The following is a 24,042-nucleotide window of genomic DNA, read 5'->3' as shown; positions in this document are numbered from 1 at the left end:
TGCTTGTGTGCTTGTGTGCGTGCATGCTTGTGTGCGTGCGTGCGTGCGTGCGTGCTTGCATGCTTGTGTGCGTGCGTGCTTGTGTGCGTGCGCCTGCCTGCCCTGTTTATATGTTTTTCATACTATTAGCTGTTATTTTTTATAGCTGTGGTGTAAAATGAGTTTTGTGTGTGTGTATAAATGATGTGTGATGTGTTCTGCATTTTTGTTGTTATCCCAAATGTTATAGTATTTCAAATAAAGAGCAGTGTAGCTCCTACTGTACCATTAAAAAAAAAAAATTTTTTTTAAAAAATAGTAATAAAAATTACACAAAACTGTCAGTAGTCTCATTGCAAGATAAATGTAATATTGGGTAAACATGCAGTAAAGGTTATATATATAAATGTGTAATGCAAATCTTGTGTATAGAATATGTTATCCGGTTTTAGAAAATACAAACTGTAGGGTAATCATAATTACCAATTTTTGGAATTGGTATTTTAAGTTCGAATGAGGAACATTTTTGATAAGGTTTGATAGGTGGCTTTTACCAACATGCGCATTGCGCATATCAATTTCAGTTTTGGTGTTGCTTTAAAGGGTTCTTGGGGGTTTTTTTTGGTGGGGAAACAGGGCTAGAGGGTTTGGCAGCTTGTGCATCAAGCATATCTACCATATAAAGTATGACGGTTAGAAAAAAAATTTCATTTTGTGTGGGATGAAATGTAAAAGTTTTTAAAAAAGATGTAACTGTTAAATCCTACAGCTGCATCTATCCTTGTGTATAGTAGCTTAGAACTGTCTGTATACTTACAGATACTTGGGACCAAGAGGTACGCAAAGACCATAATGTCTTCTTCTGAGAGCCCCCCAGCACATCAGCAGCAAACTGAGGTATTGTATTTTTTTTTTTTTGTTCTGTAAAATTTTTTGGTGATACAACTATGGTCATTGTTTTTAACCCTTTATGTGTTCTGTATTCACAGGAATATGAAGCAGAGGGGCTTACAGAAGGAGACGGACAGGGTGGAGAAAGACAAGGAGCGGGAGCGCATAGTGTAAGTTTTGAACAGACCGATCCTCACATACAATGCACTACACCCAACACAAACATTCATGACAGCACACACAATACATATGCCTCAATCTAAGAACATTATTAATTTTTTTTTTTTAAATTTTTTTTATTAGTCCTCACAATCCGGGGCTCGACATAGAGTTCCTCAAAGCACCTCCCATAGTCGTCGGAATGATAATCGCGGCGGTCGCCGAAGAGTAAGTTCCTTTTTGTTTTGTTGTGTAGTAAAATGTAAAATTCATGTGTTGTAATCTTTCCCTTTTTATTGTTATATTTTTCGTAGGCTTCACAGCGTGCTCCCGAACAAGATGATGAAGAGGAGGGCATCGATGTGAACACCCTCATCGAAGCAGTACAAAGTAGGGAGCCGCTGTGGAACATGTCGGACCGCCGCCATGCTGACCAGTTAATCACCCGACGGCTATGGGAGGAAGTGTGCAGTGCTGTTATGGATAACTGGGAGGAACTCGATGCTGGGGCCCAGGATCTAGCGCGTAAGTATTCACACTTCATAACCTTATTTTAGCATGATTTAATGTGGTGTATAGTAACCAATTTTTGCTATCTCTTTCCAGGTAACAGGATTATCGTGCGGTGGCGGTCAATCAGGGATCGCTTCAAGAGGGAGTTTAATAAGGAGATGCAGGCCCCGAGTGGATCTAGAGGACGCAGGAGCAGATACAAACATGCCAGAGCCCTGTCGTTCCTACGGTCGACGCTGCTGAGCAGAAGGTAAATATTCAACACCACATATTTTCAGTCAAACTGAAAAAATGTGTAACCTTCAATTTTTTTGCAGTAAGGGCAATTGTAATATAAAGATACTAATATTTTTTTTCTTCTTCTTTAACAGCACTTTCTGCAGCACTCGGGAGCCTGCATCAGAGTTGCAGCCCTCTGGAGCGATCCCTCGAGAGTCCGCCACCGGGGACCACGTCGACCCCTCTGTTTCTGCACCTACCCTTTTGTTTGATCCCTCAGCCTCATCCACCAGCGCTGGAGCAGCAGGGCGGACTTCGTCACTTGAAGCTGCAGGTGATGAGTTAGAGTTCCCTTTACCCCACCCCTCTGCCACTGCCGCAACTTCTAGACCAACTTTGTGGTCAGGACGGCAGCGCCAGAGAGGTCAGGAAAGGAGCTATGCGCCTGACTTTTTGCATCTGAATGCATCCTTTCACAGTGCCATCAAGCTTTTGAGTGAGCAAACGTCTGCTGGGTACAATATGCTTAACAAAAGCATACTTGAACTCAGCAGTCGTCTTGATAGGATGCAATCAGATGCAAACCAGTCACCAAGGCACTGTTTTTTTCAGGCGGTCCTCAGGCACATGGAAAATCTAACTCCTGACCTGCAGATGCATGTGATGCAAGGCTGCCACACTGCTCTAGCGCAGGCGATATCCCATGCCCCTCCACCTACCCTTCATGTGTCAACACCTTTCCCCTCTCAATCCACCGTCTATCCTCCCATCCGTCCTCCTCCTGTACGTCCTCCTCCCGTCCATTCTACTCCTTCGTCATTTGTTCCTTCCCCCCTTAGTCTTTCCCAGTTTTTAACGTCCCCCTTCCATTCTTCCCCTTTAACTTCTCCGTTATCAATCCCAGCAACACCTTCATACCTCACACACACCACATCTGCACCTCAAGTCTCTACACAACCTCATGTTTTCACCACCCATTCCACTTCTGTTCCTCCCCGTGATGTCCTGTCCCCCACTCTCGACGTGGTCCGCCCGCCTGTCAGCCCCTCCGCTACTATCTCCACCCAAAACTATGAGAATCTGTAAAAGTCAATAAATAAACAGTTGTTTGGTTTAAAAAAAATTTTATTGTCTTTCTTTTTTTTTTTCTTTTAATTTATTAAGTCACCAAGGTTATGGCAATAGTAACATTAACAGTGTTTAAAGGGTACCGTTGCAAAACATACAATGCTGCATTAAAGTAAAAAGATTTTGTATGCAAACAAAAATTGGTATTTTTACAAGTATAAAAATAAATAAATTTTTTACACCATTTCATACTGCCAGTCAACTGATCCTGCAGGAGACATGAAGTAGTCTGCAAAACTGTCCCGCATTCTGCAGACTGCAACTGGACTGCGAAAAGTGGGGTTTTGGTAATCCCGTAAGGTGCTTTCTGAAACATTATCCTCCAGGGAAACTTGTTCTTTTGATAGAACAAAATTATGCAGGACAACGCACGCTTTGACCACATCATCGACAGTTTCAGTCTGCAGTTTAATGGCAGTTAGTAGCACTCTCCATTTGGCAGTTAGGATGCCAAAGGCACATTCCACTACTCTGCGTGCTCTGGTTAAACGGTAATTGAAAATTTTCTTCCTCTGGGTCAGTCCACTACTTCCAAAGGGTTTAAGCAAATGTGGGGAAAGCTGGAAGGCATCATCTCCAACACAAACAAATGGTAACGGTGGACCGGTGGTTCCAGGGAGAGGTCTAGGGGGCGGAAAATCAAATGTCTCTCCATATAAACGGCGCCCCATTGGTGAATTTTTAAAGATTTGTGAATCATTTGCACGTCCATACGCACCTATATCCACAGCGATGAACTTGCATTGTGCGTCAGCTATGGCCATCAACACAATAGAGAAATACTTCTTATAGTTATAAAACTGTGACCCAGAGCCTGAAGGTTTGACGATCCTTATGTGCTTTCCATCAACTGCTCCAACACAATTTGGAAACTGGCAAATCTGATGAAAAATTTGGGCGATCTCCAGCCACCTCTCCTGTGATGGCTCTGGGATGTATTCCACTTGTAGGCACTCCCACAATGCCCGGCAGGTATCTCTGATGATCCCCGAGATGGTGGATATCCCAAGTCGAAATTGAAAATGGAGGGATGAGAAGGACTCTCCAGTTGCAAGGAATCTGTTAACAAAAAGAAAAGACAATACTTTATAAAAAAAATACAAAAAAAACCAACACAGTTATAAGTCTGATGAATGAGAATCATTTAATAAAAAAATGACTTACCGAATAGTCACCATGAGACGCTCTGCTGGTGATATTGAGAATCGCATCTGGGTGTCTCGTCTCCGTATACAGTCTTCCACATAGCCCAATAAAAATGCAAAATTTTCAGCTCTCATCCTCACATAATTGAAGAACTTTTGAGGGTTTTCCCTTAGTTCCATGTAAAGCGTGGAATAAACACCACGGGTCATACGTTGTGCTGTGATGGGATGGATCCACAGCCTTCTCTTACGCCGCTGCCGTAGGATTCGCAGTCTTCGTTCCTCCCTCTCTCGAACGCTGACTGCCAACTGATTTGCCTCAAAAGTAAAATCTGCATAGATCTTTGCAATGTTTGCCAGGACTCCTTCCATTTCTGCCACTTTCTCTACAACCTTTCAAAGATGTGGTGTAAATACACGCTATATATAGTTTTCCAGAAGTTTCCAGTAGCCAATCACATTGAAATCCTCCCCTTTTAAAAAACGGATCCGTCAAAAAACGGTTGCAACGGATGTAAAAACGTTCGCAACGGTTCTAACGGATCCGTTTTTTTAACGGATTAGGGCAGCTGATCCGTTAAAAAAACGGATCCGTTAGAACCGTTTTTGCATGAAATTTGACGGATCCGTCGATCCGCCACGATGTCGGACCCAACTGACGCCACACAACTGAAGTGTGAAAGAAGCCTTAAGGATTTGTCCCTTATCAGTACCTCCTAGTTCTGATTTGGCGACATGACCATGTCCTGCCAGCCTGATAGACCAGCCAGCAGATTCTTCACGAACTCAACGCAGTGCATTGCACAAGTTCAGATCCCTGTACAAGGGTTAAAGGTTAAAGGCTGAAGGCTAGGGTTATCAGAAATTAAGTTAGCTTCTAGTACTGCTGAGAAATATTAAACTAAGTTTCTGCGCTGGGCCATAAAATACAAAGGAATGAATTAACCCTTCATCATTACTTCTCTACTAGATTTTCTAACTCAGTCAAGGACTTCTTCGTGCAGGTTCATCCTTCTGATTCTCTTACATCCTTGGCAATCTTGATAGATGTATGAAAGCAGCCTACCTGGCATTCAAGTACCTCATTATCTCCACCTGTGACTCATGTGCCGAATACACTTGCCGAAAAGTCAATGCATATTTGGGAATCTTGATCCCATCAACAACAATAGATCAAGACACTAAAGCAAGATCTATGTAGGACTTCTGGAGAATCTGGACATCAGACACAGTGGATATAAACATCTACGCAGCCCTTTTAAAATGACACTTTTGGCAGGTTAAAAAATCATACCAAACTGGAATTTCAAGACAGCTACTCTTAAAAAATATGGCTTTAATGGTCAGATATTGAATTCCATTTTGGCTCTCTATTCATCTCCTTTAGGAAAAGTCTTTGTAAATGACCATTACTCAGATTTTTTTCTTTTGAAGAATGAAGCCCAGCTAGGTTGTCTATTATCCCCATTAATATTTATATTACTAATTGGACCAATTGTGGAAATAATTAGGTCAAATCATTCTCATCTAAGGAATTCCTTTGGGTATGAGGCAACATAGATTTTCTTTATTTGCGGACGATATACTTATAACTATTATGGACCCTTTGAATTCTCTTCAAGAAATTTCTAGAATAATCATAATTTCCTTAGTTTCTTAATACAAGATTAATGAGAAAAAAATCTAAAATCCTTGGCTACCACTTAGATAAGGATATGCTGATCTCTATAAAAACTGAATTCCCCTACTCTTGGGCAGTTTCAAATGTAAAATTTTTGGGTATCAAACTTACCAACACTTTAAAACACATTGTAGAAGTAAACTTCTTGGCTATCTTCAAAGAAATCCAATCTCTGTTTGACAACTTAGAAGAAAGTCAATACTTTCTCGTTAGGTAGAGTTTTGCCTATAAGATGATGATCCTTCCTAAATTATTATGTTCTTAGAGCTATCCCTCTAAATACCGCAGTTTGCTGGAGTGATAAATTTCATAAACAACTCTCTAATTATATTTGGCAAAACAAACCTCCTAGAACATCTAAATTACCCCTCTTTAAAAGTAGCAGAAATTGCTTTTTAACCTACAATAAACCAAATTGGGGCTCCTTGGTGTCATGATCCAGGCATGGGTTTGTTTTATGTTATTTTCTCCCTGTCTAGTCATGCTGGGGTTAACCTCTGCCTCATTTTGGCTTCGGTGTGGCTATTACAGTCTGCTGTACCTGCAAACCTATGTCAGTGATAATTCATGCTCCCAGGCTAGGACAGCTGACCCCTTGATACCGTGTGTTGTCCTCTGCCCGTGTATTCTGTGCTTGTGACTTTCCTTTCCTGCCATCCCGTTTTGTCTTAGTGTTCCCTCCCTGTTCTTGGACCTGTTGGTATGTGACCCGTATTGTCTTCTGACCTATATCATCTATAAGACGCCCCATTACTAACCCCATAGTAAGTTTGGAAATAAACACACAGCAAGAATAAAATCCTTTATTTGTAATAAAACAAAACACCCTGTTTTACATATTTGTTTGAAAACAAAAAGACAGTTATACTCACCTTACGCCTAATCCATTGAAGCTCCTGTCTCCTGTATAAAAAACAAAAATAATAAACTGCCATATCCCTCACCTGTCCAAAATAAAGATTAGCAATACTGCCCCATGCCGTAATGAATTTCTGTGATATCGAGTTTACTTCCTTAGAGGACCCGCAGAAGCGCACACCAGCCCGAAACGGCCCTTGTCCATTGCGTCTCCATTTCACACTTCTCTGCTGTTTTCATGTGATTTCCAAATAAAGGGCATAAATGGGATACTGAGTGCCTTTGCCACTTCTTCATATTAACATAAATTTGTTTTTCGTTTTTAACCCCTGGGCTTGATGTCACCTGAAAAAATGAAGGTGACATCAACTCCAGTCCTACTATCCCACAGTCTAAGTGCCAGATTTGGGTGAATCTTATGGATGTGTCATTTCTGGGGCGGCTGAGGTCTGGTTAGCTGTCTGTTTAGCCTTTGCTGGTTTGAATTTATAGGTGGTCCCTACATATATTTTTTGTTAGGGTCCCCTGTAAATTCACCAGGAAAGCAGCCTAAGCAAACAGCCTGGGAATCTTATGGGGTATTGGCCCTTGTCTCAGATTATTAATATCAGCCCCCAGCCGTGGGCATTCACTCTGCTGGATTTGAAAATTGAGTGGGAGCCCAAGCCTTCTTTTTTAAATTAATTCTTTATTTTGCACAGGAGTTACACAGATGCTGCTGAATACAGCTCCGATCATTGTCGCCTGGTCGCGCTGATCGCAGCAAGACAGGCAACAATGATGAGATCCTAAACACCACAAAAGCGCAGTTAGTAGATCCCATAAAATATCACTTTTATTAAATTACATAATAAAAACCAAATACATAGAAACAGGTACAGTGGAGACGATGGGGGCAGTGGAGCACTATGTGGCAGTACACATAACACACATAGGGCTAAAAGGTACCACCCACTGGTATACTTTGACTGACAAACCATAAATATGATGAAATAAGTATGCAGATATAAGTAGAGTCACTAAGAACTAGCCATTACCAAAATAATGCACTAGAGTAACCAAATAGTACCTGGTATGTGCAGCAGTGAGGGACCCAGAGCCCACTTCATTTCCACTGTACCTGTTTCTATGTATTTGGTTTTTATTATGTAATTTAATAAAAGTGATATTTTATAGGATCTACTAACTGCGCTTTTGTGGTGTTTAGGATATCTGGTTTGCAGTTGTCCCTATTTAGTCCTAGCATGCACACATGGGATACTTATTTTTGCATCTTCTCTGATGTACTTTAATTTCTCTCTATGTGTGTAAAATGTATGCTACAACTTTATTATTAACAATGATGAGAGCTGCCTTCAGCAGCTGGCGCCTGGGTTCGGACATGGTCCACATATCTCACACAGTACTATTTTCTTATGTACAGGAATCACCAGCACGTGTGAAGGAGGCTGTGGTGAAATATCTATATATATGTGTGCAGTGAACCATGTATAGGTTTATTGTGTGACTAGTTACAATGTAACATCTGTCGTGAAGGCTGCAGGTCTCACCCAGGTGTTAATATGTATTTTCCTGAGACAGCAGACTTCTGTTTCCAATCTCACCAGGGAGTCGTGCTGGGAACCAAGAAGAAAGGGAACATTTGACACCTCCTAGCTCTTTGGAAGAGAGATGTCAATTGCAGCCTGACACTGTCTATCTGTGGGAACTTTTACACAGGGAGTCTCAGAGCAAATAGTGTGTTAATTGGGGGAGCGGCCACGGTCCAATCAAAAGCAAGCAGTTATGGTGTTGGCCTGAGGGGCTGGCCTGGAAGTCTGACCTCCAGAGTAAATCTATAAATTAGGCCTGTATACTTAGAATCGTGTTCACATGTGAGGGCAGCCTGGGAAGCTGATGTGTTCCACCAATTCCATATTTCCCTCCCTCAGGGAGCAGAAAGCAGACTACAAAGTTAGATGATTTCTGTAAGTTTTCTCCTGTTTATTTTATACTGTTTTGCATACCTGTATGTCTTTTTATTATCATATTTTTATACCTTTTTCTTTACTGTAAGCACTGAATCTTTTTGTATTAAAGCATAAAACTTTAACAATTGAACCTCGTATGTTCTAAAGAATCCATAGCCTAAGGTGTGTGAGCCTTATGAGTGGTAGACAGTATTAGTAATTTCTGGGACTCATCGCCTGTGTATTCGGTGAGTGGTGGCAGCGTGTATGAGCAGGTGTGTGGCCTGGGTCAGTGTGTGATTTATGCTCCCATCACAGCATAGGACAGAGGTTGAATGCTGGACTGAGAGTGGGGAGATAGATTAACACTTGCAGGCACAACCCCAAGTCACGTGCTGAGAGCAAACACGTGACAAATTAGTGGCAGCATGGAGAGGGATCCGTGGCAGAGGCCTTATACTGTTTTTTCAATTAAATCTTTTCTCTGTTTTTCCTTTTCTTTTCCACCTTCCTCTTTTCCAGTTTATTTTTTTCCTCCCTTCTTTTCCTTGTTCTATCATTTCCCCTTTCCTTCTACCTTTCCCATTTCCTTTCTTCTCTCTCTCCCCTTTTTTCCTCCCTCTTTAATCTTGACTTTTTTCCTTGTTTTTCCCTCCCCCTTAAATAGTTGGGGTTACAATTTGCATTGTTAGTAATATCAATTTGTATTGCTCATTTATATCTGTTTATTATGCCTTCCTTCCCCTTTTGCCCTGTTATATGTTAAAAATCCCCACAATAAAAACCATTTTAACAATAAAAAAAATAATACCAAGAAGAATAATTTCATAACATTTTCTACAACTTGTACAATTCAATTGGAAAACAAACTGAAATCTTTTCAGATAGAAAAAGAAATTGAACCTTCTAAAATAATGTGGTTGCATAAATATGCACACCTTTAAACTAATACTTTATTGAAGTACTCTTTGAAATCATGACAGCATTCATACTTTTTAGGTAGGAGTGTATTAGCATGACACATCTAGAACTGGCAATCTTTGCCCACTATTGCAGTAGTTCTCAAAATCTTTCGGATTGCGAGGGCATCTCTCCTGTACAGTCCTCTTCAGGTTAACCCATAGATTATGAAATGGATTCAGGTCTGAGCTCTGACTGGGCCACTCCAAAACTCTGATCTTCCTCGGGCAAGCCATTCAATTTTGAAGGTGGCTTACAGCGATCGAGGGGGCCTCATGGTACCAGACAAACTTTTAATGAAGGTGCAGGAGCCAAGGAACAAATGGAGTAGGACGAAAAGGAAGAGGTGATGAACGTGCAACAGTCAGGAGATGAAGAGGATAATGATCCCCTCTCTGCTGTCCGTGATTGGGGGGAGGGGATGGAGGAAGCAACCTTGAGTGTAACCCCACCAGAAACACACCATGGACTTGGACCTCATCGACACATGAGCTCCTTCTTGCTGCACCATCTTCAACATGATGCTCATATTCTTAGGGTTAGAAATAGTGCTGACTACTGGGTTGCCATTCTGTTAGAACCAGGGAACAAGCTTAAATTTAGCCAGATGCTTATTCCCCTGGAAAGGGAAGCATGCATGCTGGAGTATTGAAGCACAGTTGTAGACGATCTTAAGAGGTATTCCCCAAGACATCAGTGAGACGCACAGTGAGCATTCCAGTTCTAGACATCCAACCCCGGGAACGTCAAGGTGTTATCACAAAAACATTAGCAGCAGCAGTAGTGTAAGTGGCATAAGCAATTTCTATGAGTTGTTTCACACATTTTTTAGAACAGCCTGTGCACCAACAGAACAAATATATAAGTCTGACACATTGTGAACGACTGGAGAGGATGGTGTAGGAGTATCTGGAGCTAAATATCAATGCCATCAAGTGGGATTTGGACCGTTTTGCATTTTCATCTTCAAAAATGGAAGAGTGGCCTTTGCTCACCTGTCACACCTTGGAGGTTTTTTCATGCCTGGCAGCCAGCATTTTCTCAGAACGTGTCTTCAACGCTGCTGGTGGTGTCCTGAGGGATAAACGCATCCGACTGTCCTCTGAAAGAGTAGACCACCTAACTTTTCATCAAAATTAACAAGTCATGGATGTCCAATGACTTTTGCACCCCAGTTGCAGACTGAGCAGACTAGGAGACGGTCTCATTTTTAGTGTCACGCATTGATCTCGCATTTTTGCATTCTGTGCCACTTTTGTGGTGTCTTCTGTGCCTGCTGTTGCTACTACTACTGATGTTAAGAACAATTTTTGGAATGGTGGGGACTCGAAGTTGGGTCTCCATCTGGTGGGTTGCCTGTAGTAGAAGATGTGCCAGAGGCCTATTATACTGTTTCAACTCTGTGGAAATGTTAGTGGTGTGTGACAATAATTTTTTGAAATGTGGAGACTCCAAGTTGGGTTTTCATCTGGTGGGTTGCTTATGTAAGTAGGGCACCCAGACAGGCAGGCCTGCACTTACTTTCAGTCAACTACCTGTGCTACTTTCCTTACAAATTTCTACCAATAGTACTGTATGAAACTGATGTTTGTGCTATCTGAGTGAGAAAAAGAAAAAAAATTGGAGCTGTCGCATGAGTTATCAGGGCTTCCTGCAAAGAAGGCTTACACTGCTCCCTTAACCACCAGGTCCTCATTGAAACTTCAATTCAAAGCTGTAAATGCTGGCCTAGACCCTGATACCTAATGCATGGCCTATGGCTGACTGCTGCTGTGCCATTTGCAAATTTCTACTGTGGGTCAATTGATGCCAGATTTTATTGTGTTTGCCTCTAATTTTAGTCATTTGGGAAGCTTTCTGTCACCCCTTAAGGTGTTGTGTATATGTTTGTTTTGGCCTTCCATTAAATTTAATGGTGTTCGGGCAATTTCTTTGAACTGTTAGGCGAACATGTCCGGGGGATGTCTAATCGTTTGGCGAATTGAGCTGAATCGAACCTTGAAAGGTTCACCCATCTCTACTCCTGACCTCTGCAGTTTTGAATTCACATCAAAATTATTTCTTTTGCATTGCTTTATTCTGAGAGCTATAACTTGTATATTTTTCCACTGACCGAACTTTACTGTGGCTTGCTTTTTGCAGGACAAGATGATATTGTCAGCAATGCCATTTTTATTTACATTCGTCTTTTGATTTTATTGCACTTTTTGTTGGGCAGTATGATGATAAAACATAGTTTTTTGCCTTCTTTTTATTTATTTAGTTACGGTGTACACAGCAGGGGTTAGGATCACAGCTAGTGGGGGATCATTCCAGATGCGGCGATACCAAACATGCGTACCTTGTTTATTTATTTTTTTCATAAATAAATGTGTTTATAGGATTAATATATATATATATATATATATATATATATACATATATATATACTAGACTGTGGCCCGATTCTAATGCATCGGGTATTCTAGAATATGCATGTCCCCGTAGTATATGGACAATGATGATTCCAGAATTCGTGGCAGACTGTGCTCGTCGCTGATTGGTCGAGGCAACCTTTATGACATCATCATCGCCATGCTGTGCCCGTCGCTAATTGGTCGAGGCCTGGCCTTTATGACATCATCGTCGCCATGGCAACCATTATGACATCTACGTCGATACTGTGCCCGTCTCTGATTGGTCGAGGCCGCCAGGGATTTCCATTATGACATCATCGTCGCCATGCTGTGCCCGTCTCTGATTGGTCGAGGCCTGGCGGCCTCGACCAATCAGAGGCACGGGATTTCCAGGACAGACAGACAGACAGACAGACAGACAGAAAGACAGACAGACAGACAGACAGACAGACGGAAAAACCCTTAGACAATTATATATATAGATATATATATATATATATATATACATATATATATATATATATATATATATATATATACACTGCCTTGCGAAAGTATTTGGCCCCCTGGAACTTTTCCACCTTTTCCAACATATCATGCTTCAAATATAAAGATACCAAATGTAAATTTTTGGTGAAGAATCAACAGCAAGTGGAACACAATTGTGAAGCTGAACAAAATTTATTGGTTATTTTACATTTTTGTGGATATTCAAAAACTGAAAAGTGGGGCGTGCAATATTGTGCGGCCCCTTTAACTTGATACTTTATTGCGCCACCTTTTGCTGCGATTACGGGTTCAAGTCGCTTGGGGTATGTCTCTATCAGTTTTGTACATCAAGAGACTGAAATTCTTGCCCATTCTTCCTTGGCAAACAGCCCAAGCTCAGTGAGGTTTGATGGAGATCGTTTATGAACAGCAGTTTTCAGCTCTTTCCACAGATTCTCGATTGGATTGAGGTCTGGACTTTGACTTGGCCATTCTAACACCTGGATACGTTTATTTGTGAACCATTCCATTGTAGATTTTGCTTCATGTTTGGGATCATTGTCTTGTTGGAAGACAAATCTCCATCCCAGTCTCAGGTCTTTTGCAGAGTCCAACAGGTTTTCTTCAAGAATGGTCCAGTGTTTGGCTCCATCCATCTTCCATCAATTTTAACCATCTTCCCTGTCCCTGCTGAAGAAAAGCAGGCCCAAGCCATGATGCTGCAACCACCATGTTTGACACTGGGGATAGTGTGTTCAGGGTGATGAGCTGTGTTGCCTTTACGCCAAACATATCATTTGGCATTGTTGCCAAAAAGTTTGATTTTGGTTTCATCTGACCAGAGCACCTTCTTCCACATGTTGACAAGTCTCCCAGGTGGCTTATTGCAAACTTTAAACAACACTTTTTATGGATATCTCTGAGAAATGGCTTTCTTCTTGCCACTCTTCCTCTAAAGGCCAGATTTGTGCAGTCTATGACTGATTGTTGTCCTATGGACAGACTGTCCCACCTCAGCTGTTGATCTCTGCAGTTCATCCAGAGTGATCATGGACCTCTTGGCTGCATCTCTGATCAGTCTTCTCTTTATTTGAGATGAAAGTTTAGAGGGACGGCCGGGTTTTGGTAGATTTGCAGTGGTATGATACTCTTTCTATTTCAATATGACCGCTTGCACAGTGCTCCTTGGGATGTTTAAAGTTTTGGGAATCATTTTGTATCCAAATCCGGCTTTAAACTTCTCCACAACAGTATCACGGACCTGCCTGTTGTGTTCCTTAGTCTTCATGATGCTCTCTGTGCTTCAAACAGAACCCTGAGACTATCACAGAGCAGGTGCATTTATACGGAGACTTGATTACACACAGGTGGATTACATTTATCATCATTAGGCATTTAGGACAACATTGGATCATTCAGCGACCCACAATGAACTTCTGGAGTGAGTTTGCTGCACTGAAAGTAAACAGGCCGAATAATATTGCACGCCCCACTTTTCAGTTTTTGAATTTCCCCAAAATTTTATAATAACCAATAAATTTTGTTCAACTTCACAATTGTGTTCCACTTGTTGATTCTACACCATAAATTTACATTTGGTATCTTTATGTTTAAAGCATGATATGTGGGAAAAGGTGGAAAATTTCCAGGGGGCCGAATATTTTAGCAAGGCACTGTATATATGTGTATATATATATATATATATATATATATATATATATATATATATATATATATATTGTGGTGTGACTGGTGGTCACGTGGTTAATGGGAGGTACCGTATGTATCACAGGGATGGATGCTCCCTGCGATGCAACCCGGAGTATTTTGTCTTTAGTGCACGTGAGCACTAAAGATATCATTTAGTGCACCTGGGTCCGGGTTGCGGGTAGCTATGAGAGATGGGTGGGTCTGGCTACCCACATACCTCACCTCTGAGTGGGGGTGCTCACTGTACCCTTTTCCCTGCAGGAGTTTGAGGACCTGCAGTGATGTCATGTGTTATGAGCTGGTGGTTTAGGAGCAACATGGGACGTGCTCTGGAGGAGGTGGTACCTGTACTGACCGCAGTTCCTGAGCTTAACACAACACTAGAAGTAGCCGTGGGATGTTCCTGTCACTCCCTAGACACCTCGTCCCAGCCGGAGGACTAACTACCCCTAAAGATAGAAATAGGAAAGCTATCTTGCCTCAGAGAAAATCCCCAAAGGATAGGACAGCCCCCCACAAATATTGACTGTGAGTGGAGAGGGAAATGACATACGCAGAATGAAACCAGGATGTAGCAAAGGAGGCCAGTCTAGCTAGATAGATAGAACAGGACAGAATACTGTGCGGTCAGTATAAAAAACTAGAAAAATCCACCACAGAGTTTACAAAAATCTCCACACCTGACTAAAGGTGTGGAGGGTAAATCTGCTTCCCAGAGCTTCCAGCTTAACTGAATAAATCCATACTGACAAGCTGGACTAGAAAAAACATAGAAAGGGGTCACCGAACCCTCACCAGAGCCCCCAGGCCGATCAGGACGAGCCAAGTGAAAAGCACGAACCAAATCGGCGGAATGGACATCAGAGGCAACAACCCAAGAATTATCCTCCTGGCCATAACCCTTCCACTTGACAAGATACTGAAGCCTCCGCCTCGAAAAACGAGAATCCAAAATTTTCTCCACCACATATTCCAACTCCCCCTCAACCAACACCGGGGCAGGAGGATCAAACGAGGGAACAACGGGCACCACATATCTCCGCAACAAAGATCTATGGAAAACATTATGGATGGCAAAAGAGGCTGGAAGGGCCAAACGAAAAGATACCGGATTGATAATCTCAGAAATCTTATAAGGACCAATAAACCGAGGCTTGAACTTAGGGGAAGAAACCTTCATAGGAACATGACGAGAAGATAGCCAGACTAAATCCCCCACCCGAAGCCGGGGACCAACACACCGACGGCGGTTAGCAAAACGTTGAGCCTTTTCCTGAGACAACATCAAATTGTCTACCACATGAGTCCAAATCTGCTGTAACCTGTCCATTACAGAATCCACACCAGGACAATCAGAAGGCTCAACCTGCCCTGAAGAAAAACGAGGATGAAAACCAAAATTACAAAAGAAAGGCGAAACCAAAGTAGCCGAACTAGCCCGATTATTAAGGGCAAACTCGGCCAATGGCAAGAAAGCCACCCAATCATCCTGGTCAGCAGACACAAAGCATCTCAAATAGGTTTCCAAGGTCTGATTAGTTCATTCAGTTTGGCCATTTGTCTGAGGATGAAACGCCGAAGAAAAAGACAAATCAATGCCCATCCTAGCACAAAAGGCCCGCCAAAACCTAGAAACAAACTGGGAACCTCTGTCAGACACAATATTCTCCGGAATGCCATGCAAACGAACCACATGCTGAAAAAACAATGGAACCAAATCAGAGGAGGAAGGCAATTTAGGCAAAGGTACCAAATGGACCATTTTAGAGAACCGATCACAAACCACCCAGATAACAGACATCTTCTGGGAAACAGGAAGATCCGAAATAAAATCCATGGAAATATGCGTCCAGGGCCTCTCAGGGACCGGCAAAGGCAAAAGCAACCCACTAGCGCGGGAACAGCAAGGCTTGGCCCGGGCACAAGTCCCACAGGACTGCACAAAAGAACGCACATCCCGCGACAAGGAAGGCCACCAAAAGGACCTAGCAACCAAATCTCTGGTACCAAAAATCCCAGGATGACCAGCCAACACTGAACAATGAACCTCAGAAATTACCTTACTTGTTCATCTATCAGGAACAAACAGCTTCCCCACAGGAGAGCGGTCAGGTTTATCAGCCTAAAATTCCTGAAGCACCCGCCGTAAATCAGGGGAGATAGCAGAAAGAATCACCCCTTCCTTAAGAATGCCAACCGGCTCAAGGACTCCAGGAGAATCAGGCAAAAAACTCCTAGAGAGGGCATCAGCCTTAACATTCTTAGATCCCGGAAGATACGAGACCACAAAATCAAAACGGGAGAAAAACAGGGACCATCGAGCCTGTCTAGGGTTCAGCCGCTTGGCCGACTCAAGGTAAATCAGATTCTTATGATCGGTCAAGACCACAACGCGGTGCTTGGCTCCCTCAAGCCAATGTCGCCACTCCTCAAATGCCCACTTCATGGCCAACAACTCCCGATTGCCGACATCATAATTGCGCTCCGCAGGCGAAAATTTTCTGGAAAAAAAGGCACACGGTTTCATCAAAGAACCATCAGAACTCCTCTGAGACAAAACGGCCCCTGCCCCAATCTCAGAAGCGTCAACCTCAACCTGAAAAGGAAGAGAAACATCCGGCTGACGCAACACAGGGGCAGAAGTAAATCGGCGTTTAAGCTCCTGAAAGGCCTCAACAGCCGCAGAGGACCAATTCGTCACATCAGCGCCTTTCTTCGTCAAATCGGTCAGGGGCTTAACCACACTGGAAAAGTTGGCAATGAAACGGCGATAAAAATTAGCAAAGCCCAAAATTTTCTGAAGACTCTTCACAGATGTGGGTTGAATCCAGTCATGAATGGCTTGGACCTTAACAGGATCCATTTCTATAGACGAGGGAGAAAAAATAAAACCCAAAAAAGAGACCTTCTGAACTCCAAATAGGCACTTAGACCCCTTCACAAATAAAGCATTATCACGAAGGATCTGGAATACCATCCTGACCTGCTTCACATGAGACTCCCAATCATCGGAAAAAATCAAAATATCATCCAAATACACAATCATGAATTTATCAAGATAATTGCGGAAAATATAATGCATGAAGGACTGAAATACAGAAGGAGCATTAGAGAGCCTGAAAGGCATCACAAGGTACTCAAAATGGCCTTCGGGCGTATTAAATGCAGTTTTCCATTCGTCACCCTGTTTAATACGAACAAGATTATATGCCCCTCGAAGGTCAATCTTAGTAAACCAACTAGCCCCCTTGATCCGAGCAAACAAATCAGAAAGCAAAGGTAAAGGGTATTGGAATTTGACCGTGATCTTATTAAGAAGGCGATAATCAATACAGGGTCTCAAGGAGCCATCCTTCTTGGCAACAAAAAAGAATCCCGCTCCCAATGGTGAGGAAGACGGCCGAATATGCCCCTTCTCCAAAGACTCCTTAACATAACTCCGCATGGCGGCATGCTCTGGCACAGACAGATTGAAAAGTCGGCCCTTAGGGAACTTACAGCCAGGAATCAAGTTAATAGCACAATTACAGTCCCTATGTGGAGGAAGGGAACTGGACTTGGGCTCATCAAATACATCCTGGAAATCCGACAAAAACTCAGGAACTTCAGAAGAGGGGGAAGAGGAAATTGACATCAAAGGAACGTCACTATGTACCCCTTGACAACCCCAACTAGTCACAGACATAGATTTCCAATCCAGCACCGGATTATGTCCCTGTAACCATGGAAAACCCAGTACAACAACATCATGCAAATTATGCAACACCAGAAAACGGCAATCTTCCTGATGTGCTGGAGCCATGCACATGGTCAGCTGAGTCCAATACTGAGGTTTATCCTTGGCCAACGGTGTAGCATCAATGCCCCTCAAAGGAATAGGGCTCTGCAAAGGCTGCAAGGAAAAACCACAGCGCCTGGCGAATTCCAAGTCCATCAATTTCAGGGCAGCGCCTGAATCCACAAATGCCATGACAGAAAAGGACGATAATGAGCAAATCAAGGTCACAGATAAGAGAAATTTAGGCTGTACAGTACTGATGGTAACAGACCTAGCGACCCTCTTAGTACGCTTAGGGCAATCAGAAATAACATGAGCAGAATCACCACAGTAAAAACACAGCCTATTCTGGCATCTGAATCCCTGCCGTTCTGCTCTAGTCAAAATCCTATCACATTGCATAGACTCAGGACTCTGCTCAGAGGATACTGCCATATGGTGCACAACTTTGCGCTCGCGCAGGCGCCGATCAATCTGAATGGCTAGAGACATAGATTCGCTCAAACCAGCAGGCGTGGGGAACCCCACCATAACATCTTTAAGGGCTTCAGAAAGACCCTTTCTGAAAATTGCTGCCAGAGCCTCCTCATTCCATTTAGTGAGCACAGACCATTTTCTAAATTTCTGTCAGTATACTTCTGCTGCTTTCTGACCCTGACACAGGGCCAACAAGGTCTTTTCTGCATGATCCACAGAATTAGGTTATACAATAATCCGAGCGCTTGAAAAAATGCGTCTACATTAAGCAATGCCGGATCCCCTGATTCAAGGGAGAATGCCCAGTCCTGAGGGTCACCACGCAGCAGAGAGATGACAATTTTAACCTGCTGAATGGAATCACCAGAGGAACGGGGTTTCAAGGCAAAAAACAATTTGCGTTATTTTTAAAGTTCAAAAACTTGGATCTGTCCCCAAAAAACAAATCAGGGGTTGGAATTCTAGGCTCTAAAGCCGGAGTCTGGACAACATAATCTTGGATACTCTGTACTCTTGCAGCAAGTTGATCCACATGAGAAAACAAACCCTGAACATCCATGCCAGCGCCAAAATCCTGAACCACCCAGAGATTAAGAGGAAAAAAAAAGACAAAACAGACTGCAGAAAAAAAATGGCTCAGAACTTCCTTTTCCTTCTTTTGAGATGCATTTAATTCATTTCTGGCCAGTTGTACTGTTATAAGCTGGTGGTTTAGGAGCAACATGGGATGTGCTCTGGAGGAGGTGGTACCTGTACTGACCGCAGTTCCTGAGTTTAACACAACACCAGAAGTAGCCGTGGGATGTTCCTGTCACTCCCTAGACACCTCGTCACAGCCGGAGGACTAACTACCCCTAAAGATAGAAACAGGAAAGCTATCTTGCCTCAGAGAAAATCCCCAAAGGATAGGACAGCCCCCCACAAATATTGACTGTGAGTGGAGAGGGAAATTACATATGCAGAATGAAACCAGGATGTAGCAAAGGAGGCCAGTCTAGCTAGATAGATAGAACAGGACAGAATACTGTGCGGTCAGTATAAAAAACTAGAAAAATCCACCACAGTTTACAAAAATCTCCACACCTGACTAGATGTGGAGGGTAAATCTGCTTCCCAGAGCTTCCAGCTTAACTGAATAAATCCATACTGACAAGCTGGACTAGAAAAAACATAGAAAGTGCAGAAAGATTAAGTCCACAACAAGTGGACTGCAAAAGAACAAAGCAAGGACTTATCTTTGCTGAACTGGTCAGAATATCAGGGAAATCCAAGCAGAGATGTGAATCCAACCAGGAACCATTGACAACTGGCACAGGCTGAAGGATAGAACCAGGCTAAATAGCCGAGCCAGAAAGACAATCAGTGGAAGCAGCTGCTGACTACTAAATCCAAGGAGCAGCAGTACCACTCAAAACCACCGGAGGGAGCCCAAGAGCAGAACCCACAAAAGTGCCACTTACAACCACCGGAGGGAGCCCAAGAGCGGAATTCACAACAGTCATGATCATGTGACCAATGCATGTGATGTTACCTCACCTGTGGGTGTGGTTACAGGCTACCTAAAGGAGGTGTGTTTAGCTGCACATGGTAGTGAGTGTTTGGGAGTCTGTCAGTGTGGACTGATTTCCACGTGTCCTGGCTGGACACTACAGAGTTGTCTGTGTATTGGGAGGAGAAGCCTTTCTGTGTCCGTGGCTTCAGATAGAGCCCGTGTGCTGGACATTTTACAGCCTGTGTGCCCACAGGCCTGAGAGAGCAGAGCTCTTCTATGGACATTAATGCTGTGTCGGCCTGATGTACGGACTGCGTACCTTATTGTTCCTGCCTTGACGGTTTATGGAGCAAATAAACTCACTTGAACATTGAAGAGAATGTGCCTCCTGTTTACTCCTACGCATCTGAGTGAGTAAAATCCTTACAATATATATGTATATGTTAGGGGTTGAGTTCCCACCTCTGCACAGGGGGAATCTCAAACCATCTCCGCTGCGGTCTCCCATTCTTCTCCAGCCGCAGTGGAGACGTCTGTCCCAGTGTCTGGCTCAGCCTGATACTGTGCAGATGGTTACTGCTGCCTTTCCAGGCTCAGCCATTGTAGCCAGTACTGGTCAGTGGCGAGCAGACATCTCTGGGACTAAGACTTGCTTTTCCCCTTCTGAGCATGCCCGGGGTAAGACCTCTCATTGGAGGTCGGGGTTCACATGCTCATGTACTGTGGCTGCTCCCATTGGTCTTCTAGGAAGGTCCTGAAGTGGCTCAGGTACTGTAGCAGCTCCCATTTGTCCTCTAGGAAGGTCCTGAAGTTGCTGCAGCTATAAAAGGTTTGCATGGCCGCACGGCCATGCGCTAGTATCAACTTACGTTATGAGCTTTAGCTACTCAGTGGTCTTGTCTGCTTGTGGTCAGGGTCCGGCTGAAATAAGCCACTAGAATACTGGCACCTCTGGTGAGGAGTTTGTATGGTGAATTCAGGGCTGGCGTAAAGCCATTAGAATTCCGGCTCCACCGGAGAGGAGGTGTTTGTGTGCTTGCTACTCCCTGATCACTGATTGCTTTTGCTCTGTTAGGCAGCTGTGTTCCCCTGTGACGCCAACAGGGCTCAGCATTTTCCCTTCTGTTCGACTCTGTGAAGCAACAGAGTTTGCTTCTACCGCCATATTGTGCCACCATTTGCTAGCAGCAGGTTGGTCTCCTGCATGGTGGACCCTGGGCTGCGAACGCACCAATAATAATATCTAAATATGCTCGGTGTGTTCTGCCAGCCCAAACATATATATAGGCTGCTCAAAAAAATAAAGGGAACACTTAAACAACAGAATATAACTCCAAGTAAATCAAACTTCTGTGAAATCAAACTGTCCACTTATATATATATATATCCGGGCAGCATGCTTGGCATTTGCCACAGAATGCCAGGATTGGCAAATTCGCCACTGGCACCCTTTGCTCTTCACAGATGAAAGCAGGCTCACACTGAGCACATTTGACAGACATGACAGAGTCTGGAGACGCCGTGGAGAGCGATCGGCTGCCTGCAACATGCTTCAGCATGACCGGTTTGGCAGTGGGTCAGTAATGGTGTGGGGTGGCAATTCTTTGGAGGGCCGTACAGCCCTCCGTGTGCTCGCCAGAGGTAGCCTGACTGCCATTAGGTACTGAGGTGAGATCCTCAGACCCCTTATGAGACCATATGCTGGTGCGGTGTTATGATCCTAAGTGGTTGAGGATCACAAATTACTCCAGCTAAGTAACAAACATAGGACAAGCTCTAGGGAGGTGGCAAACTGGACTGACCGCAAATCTGAACCTATCCAAACACACTAGAAGTAGCCGGTGAACGTGCCTAAAAATCCTAGACGTCTCGAGCCAGCCTGAGGAACTAACTACCCCTAGAGAGAACGAAAAGACCTCTCTTGCCTCCAGAGAAATAATCCCCAAAGATATAGAAGCCCCCAACAGATAATAACGGTGAGGTAAGAGGAAGGCACATACACAGGGGTGAAAGCAGATTCAGCAAATGAGGCCCACTAATACTAGATAGCAGAAAATAGAAAAGGGAATCTATGCGGTCAGTAAAAAACCCTTACAAAATATCCACTCTGAGATTTCAAGAACCCCCACACCAACTAACGGTGTGGGGGGAGAAACTCAGTCCCCTAGAGCAACCAGCAAGCGAGGAAATCACATTTTAGCGAGCTGGACTAAAAACATAATGAACACTGATAATCAAAAAATGATCAAACAAAAACTTAGCTTGTCTTGGAGAGACTGGGAGCAAGGTAGACACAAGGAATCTGAAGAGCACTGAATACATTGATAGCAGGCAAGGAACTGAGTCTCCAGGTGAGCTAAATAGGAAATTAACCAAGGATAACGAACCAGCTGATGCAGCCAACCTGCAGAAAGACAACACTACACAGTACCGCTTGTGACCACTAGAGGGAGCCCAAAAATAGAATTCACAACAGTACCCCCCCCCCTTGAGGAGGGGTCAAGTAGCGAGCACTTGCGCTCATCACTAGCTGCCATATCGTCATTATTTTTTTACTTTTGAATTTGTGCCAATGTGCACCATGACCGCTGGGTCCTCACCAGCCCCTCCCAGTAATCTGTCAACCCGATCAGCGATGTGTCGGACTTGAGCGCCAGGTAGGCAGCACACCGTTCGATGATCCCTGTCTTTCTGACAGATTGTCCTATCTGTTCCCCTAATAATTGAGTCCCCCACTACCAGCACCTGACTGGCCTGCCCTGCTCTCCTATTTCCCTCCTTACTGTAGCAGTCACTCCTCTGGCTTTCATAGGACATGCCTGGCTGCAGCAGTGCTACCCCTGTACTGGCACCCCCTCATCTGCCAACTTAGCAAAGTTATTGGGGTGTGCCAGATCAGGACTAGCCTCCCTGGCACTCTTCCCTCTACCCAGCCTTCTAACAGTCACCCAGCTTGCTGCTTCACTGTCCTGCAGCTCCATCCTACCATCCCCCCTCATCTATCCCATTGAGCGTCTGCTCAGTGAGAAAAAGACTCCTTTCCATATTGTCAATGGATCTCTGTGTTGCCAGCTGCACATTTAGATTCAGAATCTGGGTTTCCAAATGCACAACGTGCTCACATCTCGCACAGCAGTATGCACCCTCGACCGGCTGATCAAGGACTGCACACATGTGGCAAGATGTGCACTGGATGGCATTAACAATAGTGGAGCACATTTCCAAATGGGGATTGCACCAGACAAACGTTAAAATAAAAAATAAATGCAAAGTATTAATAAAACACAGACGGCAATTCAGTAATTCCTCCCTTGGAAACTCCCTGAATCCAAAGTCACTGAATCACAAGCCACACTTACCGCCGTTCACACTTACACTCAGGTCACACTCAGCTCGTTCACACTCGCTAAGCTGAAGATTTAAAGATTTTTTTTTCTCTTTCCCATCAGCAGCAATCCACCTTGCTGTTCAATGCACTTCCAAAAAGCAATAAGTGGTGCATATTTTTCTGTTATACTTTTCCTCACCTGGTTTTGGCTTCCAAATACTGATGTAAAATACTGACCAAGTACTGCTACTGTGATGGCAGCCTTACTGTTTCAATTGCAAACTTACAATCTCCACTCTTGAAATGTCAATTTTTGGCTTTGTTTATGGCTCAGTAGTTAGCATTGTTCCTTTACAGCACTGGGGTCCTTGGTTCTACTTCCACAAAGGACAACTTTTCCAAGGAGTTCTTATGTTCTCTCCATGTTCGTGGCGGTTTCCTCCGGGTTCTCCAGTTTCCTCCCACCTTCCAAAGTCATACTAATAGGGAATTTAGATTGTGACCCCCAATGGGGATAGTGATAATAATGTGTGTAAAGTACTGCAGAACATGTGGGAGCTATATTATTAAGTAAGGAAAATTAATAGCGTTGCCAACTTTATACTCAGTGGTGACCAATATTATCAATATATTGGATCCAATTTAATTTATCATATAGCAGATTTAGATCAAAATAGCAATATAAAAAGCCAAATGATAGGGCAATACAAATGATGGAGAATCCTGTAATGGTCATCTCTTACATCACTAGTATACGAAGACTATAATAAGTGTCCCTGAAAATTATTTTTAAATAAGACGGTGTGCATTGCTGTGACTTTGTTGAGCAGAATAATTGTGTCACCCTGTGCAGGAAGTGCCCTTTGGCTTGCCCGGCTTAGTTATGTGCA

The 24,042-nt window shown here is 43.4% G+C and overlaps 1 protein-coding gene across 1 annotated transcript; it reads left to right on the top strand.

The window, feature by feature from the left end:
* Positions 1 to 927: 927 nt before the first annotated feature.
* LOC143816626 (uncharacterized) lies at positions 928 to 3,098 on the top strand. The gene is made up of 3 exons (XM_077297244.1): positions 928 to 1,554; positions 1,636 to 1,792; positions 1,914 to 3,098. The coding sequence occupies exons 1-3, from the start codon at positions 1,440 to 1,442 to the stop codon at positions 2,845 to 2,847; spliced, it is 1,206 nt and encodes a 401-aa protein (XP_077153359.1). The 5' UTR covers positions 928 to 1,439; the 3' UTR covers positions 2,848 to 3,098.
* Positions 3,099 to 24,042: the final 20,944 nt, after the last annotated feature.

Source organism: Ranitomeya variabilis, chromosome 3 (genome assembly GCF_051348905.1).
Source record: "Ranitomeya variabilis isolate aRanVar5 chromosome 3, aRanVar5.hap1, whole genome shotgun sequence".
Lineage (NCBI taxonomy): Eukaryota > Metazoa > Chordata > Amphibia > Anura > Dendrobatidae > Ranitomeya > Ranitomeya variabilis.
This window is presented reverse-complemented; position numbering and strand designations above follow the sequence as displayed.